Raw genomic sequence first — 10126 nt, 5'->3', positions numbered from 1 at the left:
AGCTCAGCAGTGGTGGGCTCTCTGCCCAAGCAGTTGGGAAAAAGAGGTAGACCTCTGTCTGTGGAGGTTCCAAGAGATTCCCCCAAGAGATTCCCCCAAGTGCCATAGATAACACCCAGGGATATGCTGGTAAATGTTAACAAGATTTCAGGGGTGGGAGGTGGGAAATGTATGCAGGACATACTTTTTGATTTAATCAGATTCATGAACATTTTCTTCCTCAAGTCTAGACAATCAACAAAATAATAAATCAATTCCTGATTTGCAGCATTTGCCAGTTTCCAGGGTATAAATATGCATTCTGAAATTTCACAATCTATCTGCTCTTCCAAACCAACAAAAAAAGAGGCAGCCAGAGGCTCAGGGGATGGAGAGCTGGGCCTAAAGCCAGGGGCAGGTGGTGGTGGGGAGTCTGCCACGTCTCAGACACTTCCTAGCTGTGTGACCCTGGGCAAGTCACTTAACCTCAATTGCCTAGTCTTTACCCACACTTCTGCCTTGGAACCAATACCCAATATCAATTCTAAGATAGAAGGTTTTTGTTTTTTTTTTTTAAGTGACTCCAACAGAGCCTGGACAATACTCAGAGATGGTCAGGAGGGCTGACCACAGGCTGTGCCCTTCCAGAGAGGGATACCAAGTTAGAGACGCTGATAAGTGTAAAGATTAAAATTTAGGGGAGACTGGGGAGACTGAGGCATCTGAGGCAGGTAGAAATTAGTTTCTCTCTGCAAGGAATATTATATTTTTTAGAGGTTTATTGAAGATTAAGGATTAAAGAAAATACAGGATAAGAGACATGTGTCCAGGCCATAGAGAGGCCTAGACACAACCTCACCTACATTATGAAAAAAAAAGCCATGCCTGCCCCAAAACGGAAGTCCAAGATCCCCTCAAAAGCCTTTGAATCAGCTTAAATACCTTCTCGATCTCTGCCCAGGTGAGATTACAAGGCATTTTGGGGAAGTGGAGCAAAGGCTTGTGGGGATTGTAGTCCTGTATTCGAGTCTATTTTTTACATAAGTGAACTCTTAACTCAGGGCTGCTGAGTTAAATGAGGGCCAAGTTTGCACACTCAGGAAGCCAAGATTGTTGTCCCGGGGTTATTTCCAACAATAATTTGCCCCTTACAATTCCAGAAAAATCCTCCCCTATGCCTTCCCCTCACCCTTTTTCCCACTTCCAACTCCCACCATCCAACCCCCTAGCGGTCCCTGGTTCCCTGGCACACTCTCAATACTGTCTTGCAGGTCCTCTAATTGTTGTCTCTGTGTCCTGCCTCCTGCTACAGTTTCTCAGTTACCTGGGCACGTGTGATCGGCTGGTGAAGCAGGGTTACTCAGAGAGCCTGGTGGAAGAGGCCATGGAGATATTTCAGTACTCCGAGAGCAAGGTGAGGCAAGGCCGATGCTCAGCACGGCTCTATCCTCAGACCTCTACCTCCGAGGCCCACTCAAGCATCCCTTTTTCTGCTCCTCTATCCCTACGCCCTCGGTCTAGGGTTCTCCCCTGAACAGGAAGGACACTCACTGCCCGAGGAGAAAGGGCCTTGCCAAAGTCTGAGCTTGTATGGTCTGGTGCCCAGAGTTAGGGGGATGTCTGAGGAGATGATCCTGGCTCAGCTGGGACGCTTGCTCTGCCCAGGCAGGATTTCATGAGGTACAGGGGAGATTGGGGGAACAAAGGAGAAGCAGGAGGAGGGGTGAACACAGGAGACAGGGTCAAGAGGGACAGGAAGTGTAAAAATGGAGACTTGAATCCTGGACTTCAATCCCCAGAAGTCCTTGCTCCACTTCCCCAGAATGCTTTGTAATATCACTGAATTCTCACCTGGGCTGAGATCGAGATGGGGTATTTAACTTGATTGGAAAGGCTTCTGGGCTCTCTTTTCTTTCCTGTTTCCACTTGCAAGCAGATGGGTCTTTCATGATGTAGGTGAGATTGTCTAGGCCTCTCTCTCTCTCTGGCCTAGATACCTGCTTTTCTTACTTGTATATTCTTAAATTCTTAATCTTAAATAAACCTCTAAAAATATAATACTCCTTGCAGAGAGAAACTAATTTCTACCCTGACTCAGTGCCCCTAAATTTTAACTCTTACAGTTGACAGTGGCAAAAGGGCAAAGATACTGGCGATGGAAGGAAAAAGGGAGTTTATTGGGAGAAGTGATAATGAGAGGATGAATTTTACAGATGGGAGGTTATAGATGAGAGACAAGGAGGCAGCCGGGTTGCACAGTGGTTAGAACACTGGACCTGGAGCCAGGACTTGAATTCAAATCTTGTATCATTTACTAGCTGTGAGCTCCATGGCAAGTCACCTTACCCTGTTTGCCTCAATTTCCCCATCGTAAAATGAGCTGGGGAAGAAAATGGCAAACCACTCCAGGATCTTTGCCAGGAAAACCCCAAATGGGGTCTTGAAGAGTCAGACCCTCTAGAAGACAACTGAACAATAATAACAAAAATGGGGAGAGCAATGCCAGATACTCTGAAGACCCTCTCAAAAGGTCTGCTTTCTTTCCTTCTCTACCCCCAGCAGCAAAGATTGAACAGCTCCCTCTCCTAGCACTGCTGCGCCCATGCTTAGACTGTCTGCCTTTGGTGCCAATTGCCCGCCTAATCCAGCTCAAGTGTTTCTGGCCAAGATGAAAATGTTCTTAGTTATGTCCTTCCTGGCCTGTATGGTGGCTGCAGTCTAAATGTACTTTTGCTCAACCTCAGGAGGAGGCAAAAACAGAGGGTGGCAAGGAACAGACAGAAGGGGGAGAACAGAAAAGAGAAGGATGGAAGGAGAGATCAATGAGAACGGAAGACAAAAGGTCAAGGAGGGGCAAAGGGAGAGAGAAGCAGAGATGGATGACCAAAGGCCAGATGGAAGGTGGAAGGCAGGGGCAGAGGGAGGAGAGGGAAAGTCAGGATTATTTTTTCTTTGCCCAGGAAGAACTCTTGCTTTTCTACTGCTAGACGGGAAGTGGAACTCTCCCTTTGTGGAAGAGGGGAGTACCCTGGGTTTTAGCTATTCTGATGTACCTTCTCTTAGTCAAGGAAAGTCAGTTCTTTGCAAGTCTCCAGGGATGTGGGGCAGCATGTGTGTCCAGTGACAGGACACCTCTCCCCCGACTCGTGGCCAAGTCTGTGCTGTTCCTGTCTCTATCAAAGACCTTCTGTTCTGCAGGGACTGTGGGGGAAAGTAGCAGCTGCTCTGGCTCCTGGGTTGCTTCATTTCCTGAAGCAGAGACTCGCCAACCTTTCCCCCTTTCTCTCTGGCATCACAGGCATCGGAGTTTCTGCATCTCTGGGAGCAGTTCAGCGACATGGGCTTCCAACAAGACAGGATCAAGGAGGTCCTCCTGCTTCATGAAAACCACCGGGAGCGTGCTCTGGAAGAGCTCATGACTCGGGCACAGTGAGGAGGCTCTCATCCTGATGAACTCTTGGGGGAAAGGGGCACATCCTGGGTCATCAGGATGCCTCTAGGCAGGAACAGAAGTAGGGCTTTTCCTTTTAAGAAATGTATCCCCTGGGGGCAGCTGGGTGGCTCTGTGGATGGAGAGCCAGGCCTAGAGACAGGAGGTCCTGGGTTCAAATGTGGCCTCAGACACTTCCCAGCTGTGTGACCCTGGGCAAGTCACTTGACCCCCATTGCCTAGCCCTTACCTCTCTTCTGCCTTAGAACCAATACACAGTATTGACTTTAAGATGGAAGGTAGGGGTTTAAAAAAAACAAAACAAAACAAGAAATGTATCTCCTACTGTCTGGCTGTGTGACCCTGGGCAAGTCACTTGACCCCCATTGCCTAGCCCTTACCACTCTTCTGCTTTGGAACCAATACACAGTATTGACTCCAAGACGGAAGGTAAGGGTTGAAGGGGGAAAAAAAGAAAGAAATGATTCTCTTGAGCCTGCAAATTCTGGCCCAGTGTATGAGGGTGGGCTTGGCCTTTGCCCCCAGAGGTTTGCCAGGCTAATGCCACTATCCTTGACTTATCCCAGAATTAGAACCAAGTTCAGTGTCATAGATGCTTGTAAAAGCCTCAGGAGGGCTCTACCCACTCAAGGCAGTAAGATCTAGCAGAAACAGGACTGGCATGAGAAGCCTTTGCTATTTATTACCCATATTGCCCTAGGTCACTTAACCGCTCTGGGTCTCGTCTATAAACTGGGGATGCTAATACATACAACTGCTTGCCTTATAGAACTATTCTGAGGATTAAAAGAAATGGCATAGTCAGAGAGATTTGCAAACTTTGAAGCTGTAGGGCAATCTAAAAAGTAATTAATTACTCATTGGGGAAGTTCACTGCATTATTACCAATCTGGGAAGTTCACTAGATTTCTGAGCTAGGAGACATCTTAGAGATCCATCTAGGCAAATCTTCCCATTTTACAGATGAGAAAACTGAGAACAAGAAAGGTAAAACAAACTCGGGTTCTGTTCCCCTCCAAGTTCTTCATCAAATTCTTTGTAGGATCTTAGAGTCAGAGCTAGAAGGGAATTTAGAGATCATCTAAACCAGCAAACTATGGGCCACGGGCCCTGGCCTGTCTCCACTTGTTCTTGTAGGTACATCAAGCTAAGAATTGTTTTTAAATCTTAAAATAAAGTTTTATTATATCTTAAAAATGCAAAAACTATTCTTAGCTCATGGACTATACAAAAATAGACTTATGGCCCTCTGCAGAATATCATGTCAAGTCAACAAGCATTTATTAAGTATATACATATATGGCAGCTAGAATTCTGGGCCTGAAATCAGGAAGATCTGAGTTCAAATATGACCTCAGACACTGCCTAGCTGTGTGACCTTGGAACGAGTCACCTAACATCTGATTTCCTGATAAAAGGATCCCCTGGAGAAGGAAAATGACAAACCACTTCCAGTATCCTTTTCAAAAACACTCCAGGGATAGCCATGGTCCATAGGGTAATAGACACAGAAATCCTCAGATTTGGGGCAGAATAAAAAGAATTATTCCTAGCCAACAACAGGGGCTTAATAAAGAAATACTTAGTGACTCATTGATAGGTGGAGAGAGTGCCGGTCTTGGAGCCCACTGGTTTTGCCTTTGATAAGCACAGTGTGATTTCAAGCAAATTTTAACTTCTCTGTGCCCCAGACTTGAGTCATCTTCAGAATCCAAGTTACAGACTCATTGCTAATTTGTATCTGAGGAAACTAGGGCCTTAAAAGGATCAAATTACAGATCCAGACCCCACCTCCAACCAAAAAAGAAAAAGGAAAAGCTAGAAGAAACTTAAACAGAGGGCTACTTTTCAATTGAATAAATGTTTTAGCCAACAAAACTTTCTCTTGGGCTCTCTTGGCTCAGAACAAGCTAACAGGGGGCAGCTGGGTGGCTCAGTGGATAGAGAGTCAGACCTAAAGATAGGAGGTCCTGGGTTCAAATTTGGCCTCAGGCACTTCCCAGCTGTGTGACCCTGGGCAAGTCACTTGACCTCCATTGTCTAGCCCTTATCGCTCTTCTGCCTTGGAACCAATACACAGTATTGATTCCAAGACAGAAAGTAAGGGTTTAAAAAAAAAAAGAAAAGAACAAGTTAACAAACATTTCTACTGAGCAAATGGATATAAAAAAGAAACATTAATAACTTTAAAAGAGAACATGTATTTTAAAATGTTCATTAAATTTTAAAACATGTCTTATTGATATTTTCGGTTTTTTAAATCATAGTTATTCCCCTCTTTTTTAAAACCCTTACCTTCCATCTTATAATAAATACTAAATATTGATTCCAAGGTAGAGGACCAGTAAGGGCTAGGCAAGTAGAGTTAAGTGACTTGCTCAGGGTCACACAGTTTCCCCTCTTCTTCCCAGAGAGCCATCCTATAACAGTATTTTTTTTAATCCTCCTTTTATATATATATATATATATTTTTTTTTTTAAATGCTAAGTATTGGTTCTAAGGCAAAAGAGCAGTAAAGACTAGGCAACTGGGGATCAGTGATTTGCCCAGGGTCCCACAGCTAGGAAATGTCTGAGGTCATATTTGAACCCAGGATCTTCTGTGTCCAGGTCTGGCTCTCTATTCACTGAGCCACCTCCCTATCCCTTGTAATATCTTAACTTAGATGTATTTTTTTTTTAACTCTTTCTTTCTGTCAAAGTACCAACTCTAAGACAGAATGGCAAGGGCCAGGCAAACAAGGTTAAGATGGTTCTAAGGCAGAAGAGCATTAAGGACTAGGCAATCGGGGTCACTTCTAAGGTTTTTGGTGTGTTGCTGTTATTGACATTTTTGTGGTTACTGTGTCTATTACTCCCTTGACTCTGTTTACTTCACTCTGTACCAGGTCGTATAGTTTTTTCATGCTTCTCTGTATTCATCATTTCTTATAGCTCAGTAGTATTCCCCTACATTCATGTACCACAATGTTTAGCCATTTTCCAATCTGGGAGTATCTACTTTCCCCCCCTTAATTCCTAGCTCTCACAAAAAAGTGCTGCTATGAATATTTTGGAATATGTGGGGACTTTTTTCTTATTGATGGCTTCCTGGGGGCATAAGCCCAATAATGGGGTCTCTAGTTCAAAGGGTATAGACATTTTAATTACTTTACTTGCATAATTGCAAATTGTTTTCCAAAAAGGTTTACCATTTCCAGGTCCATCCACGATGTATTAGAGTGCCTATTCTACAAACCCTGTCGTGTTGGCTATTGCCATTTGGGGGTCATTTTTGCCCATTTACAGGGAATGGGGTGAAACCTCAGGGTTGTGCTGATTTGCATTTCTATTATTATTAGTGATTTGAAGCATTCTTTCTTATGATTGTGAATACTTTGCAATTCATTTGTTTGTTTATATCCTTCAACTATTTATCTATTGGGAAATGGCTATAGTTATATATACATATATATTTTATAATATGTGTATATGTAAAACATTATATATGTGAATGTGTATGTATCTTGAACATCAAATCCTTATCAGAGAAACTTGATACAAAGATTTTTCCCATCCGATGACTTCCCTTCTTATCTTAGATATTTTCATTTTGTCTTTGTGGAAATTTTTCAGTTTATATAATCAGTATTTTATCTTTTGTAATTGCCTCTAAATCTTGTTTGGTTAAGAATACATCTTCTACCCATGGCTGTGAGGTGTATGTGATCTGTTTCTCTACTAATTTTATCCTAGCATAATTTTTAAATTAAATTTATTTAATTAATTAATTTAGAATATTTTTCCATGGTTACATGATTCATGTTCTTTCCCTCATCTCCTCCCACCCCCCTCCCAGAGCCAATGAGCAATTCCACTGGGTTTTACATAGAAAGGAAGGGAGGGAGAGAGGGAGGAAGGGAGGGAGGAGGGAGGGAGGGAGGAAGGAAGGAAGGAAGGAAGGAAGGAAGGAAGGAAGGAAGGAAGGAAGGAAGGAAGGAAGAAATCAGAGGAGAAAATAGGCTTCAATCTGTGCTCTGAGTCCATCAGCTCTCTATCTGGAGGTGGATAACATGTTTCATCCTTTAGAACTATGGTAGGTCTTTGGATTGAGAGTTGGGTTGTAGAATTTTTTTAAAAAAGAGGGAAAAGCATTTAGCTAATATATTATCAAAAAACAACAACAATCTGACATTGTCAACAATTCCATGCCCATTGTCTCCTACCAGGGTGAGCTGGGTGGAGTAGTAGATAGAACACCAGACTTAGAGTCAGGAAGCTGTGAGTTCAAATCCCACCTCAGACACGTATTAACTGTGGGTCCCTGGGCAAAAAAAAAAAAGAATGGAAGGAAATCTTTCAAAGATAGGATTTGAACCTGGATCCCTAGAGTCTAGAACTTTCTGCTGATGATCTTTCTACTGTGCTGTGCCATCTCACTTGATAGCTAGGTCAGTGCTAAATGCTTTTGTAGCTTAGTCCCACCTGCCAGAATTTAAGCTGGGCCACCATAGCTTTCCAAACTTCAGAATCACTTCCTGCCCACAATGAGGCAGCCAGAAGGACTTTTGGCAATAACCATTATAAGATAGCTGGAATTTATATAGCACTTGAAGCGTTGCAAAGTGCTTTACATTATGATTTCCTGTGACCCTCATTGCACCTGTGGAGATAGATATTAGATACTATCCCCATTTTGCAGCTGATAAAACTGAGGCTAACTCAGAGTCTCCAGTCTCACAGAGGAGGCAGGTTTTAAACTCAAGCCTTCCAAACCCCAAATCTCATGTTCTAGCTACTAAGAATTTTAGGAATTTTTCTATGCCATGCACCTATGTGAAAATACCATGTATAAGGTTTACTGAGGGGCAGCTAGGTCGCACAGTGGTTAGAGCACCGGGCTGGAGTTGGGAGGACCTGGGTTCAAATCTGGCCTCATGTTTGCCTAGCCCTTGCCCTTCTGTTTTAGAGTTGCTACTAAGGCAGAAGGTATGGGTTTTTGTTGTCCTATTTTTTAATGGTCTACTGAAAGGGATATAAAGAAATGGCAGGCACTATCTCTATACTAAAGGCCATTGCAGTCTAACTGGGGTCTCCCTGAGTTGTCATAGAGATAGGAATGCTTTAATTGTCCAGAGTTTGGGGGGCCCTGATAGGCTGAGTACCCCGTGTGGGATCTAGGGTAAGTCACCAAGCTCCAGTTCCCCTATTTCTACCAGGGCCCGGTTGGATGAAATAGCCTCTGAAGTCTTTCTGTCTCCAGATCTCTGATCCTATAATCCTATAACCACCCCCTAACAATCCACCAAGCTGAGCTCAAAAAGGCTGATTGCCAGAAGCTCGACTCTTGGGTACTGAATGGTTCTGGTCACAGATTCCTATGAAGTCATTCCTAAGGTCTACATGACACATGGGAGGGAAGCTGGAGAAGCCCTGATTCTCCCAAATATCTGTCCCCCAAAGAGCTTGTCATTGAGCTTGTGATAAGTACTATGAACTCTCCCAAGAGGATTTACAACTTAGGAGAGGGCCATGGGGAGAAGGCGATGATTAACCCAAAGGAATTAATCAATAATGGGGAAATTTCAGGCATCCACCAGGAAAATAATTGGATAAGTTGGGAAGACTGGGAAGAAGTCTTTCTGGTCACTTCCAGGTCATTCCTTCTATGAGGTCATCCCTTGCATGCAAGGCCAGTCCAGAGAGAACATGGAGCAGCCACTCTCCAAGGCGATTGATCTGAGCAAACTCGTTGGGGAAGGGGGTCTCTAACCAAGGCAATCTTTAAACAGCGATCTGAAAAGCTCTTTACTCTCTGATGCATGGTCCAGTGACACTCCTTGGAATGCTTTTGCTTAACTTAAATAAATATACTTCTGGGACTTGTCTGTTAGATCGCTGGGTTTACTTGGGCAGGCTTTTTGCTGTGTGCCCAATGCTGGCTTTGGAGCCAAGCCCTCCTCTTTGTTTTGGCCTCCCACATCCTGGGCACCTAAGCTAGGACAGAGTGTTCTGAGCCCCAGGCCTGGTTTATGAGGAGCAGGGCCAGGCCTTGGCAATGCTAGGAAGCTGGCAAAGCTGGAAGTGTCTTCTAGCTTCCACCTTCCCTTTCAGCATCTCCTTCCCATCTCCAGAGAGAAAACAACATCTCCTTATGTTCACTCACACTAGGAAGCATAGAATGTAGAATTTTGAGTTGGCAGAGATCTTGGACATCATTTAATCCAATTATCTTTCCTACCTATTATACAGAGAAGGAAACTGAGGCTTAAGAAGATGAAACAATTTGCCTCTAGGACCAAAGAACTTATAAGTATCAGGAATGTAACCACTGATTTCAAATCTTTCCATTACATAGCTTCACAAATGTCTGTTTCCTTTTTTGAAAATAAGTTTTTATTGATATTTTCTGTTTCCTTACCTCAACACCATATCCCATGTATGCCTCCCCTTCCCTGAGAGTCATCCCATATAAAACTAATTGTATTTTTTTAAAGAGGAAAAAAAATATCAGCACAACTGATCAATACATTGAAAAAAATCTAAAAACATGTGCAATGTCTAACACTTTTGTATCTCTCACCTCCACAAAGGGTAGATTTTTTTTAAGAAATAATTTCTTCCCTCAATTACATAAAAAACTTTTAACCTTTTTTATGTTTGAGACAAATTTTTACCCTCTTTCTCCTTCCCATTCCCTAAGATGGCAAGCACTCT

The 10126-nt window shown here is 43.3% G+C and overlaps 1 protein-coding gene across 1 annotated transcript in view; it reads left to right on the top strand.

Moving 5' to 3' along the window:
* Positions 1 to 7160, top strand: part of UBAP1L (ubiquitin associated protein 1 like) — a 31083-nt gene extending 23923 nt beyond the window's left edge. Inside the window, exons 4-5 of the mRNA XM_003339992.4 lie at positions 1292 to 1393; positions 3278 to 7160. Of these exons, the coding sequence (XP_003340040.2) occupies positions 1292 to 1393; positions 3278 to 3412 (237 nt within the window). The 3' untranslated portion in view covers positions 3413 to 7160. The remainder of the gene's footprint in view (positions 1 to 1291; positions 1394 to 3277) is intronic.
* Positions 7161 to 10126: the final 2966 nt, after the last annotated feature.

The sequence above is a fragment of the Monodelphis domestica genome, chromosome 1 (genome assembly GCF_027887165.1).
Source record: "Monodelphis domestica isolate mMonDom1 chromosome 1, mMonDom1.pri, whole genome shotgun sequence".
Classification (NCBI taxonomy): Eukaryota; Metazoa; Chordata; class Mammalia; order Didelphimorphia; family Didelphidae; genus Monodelphis; species Monodelphis domestica.
This window is presented reverse-complemented; position numbering and strand designations above follow the sequence as displayed.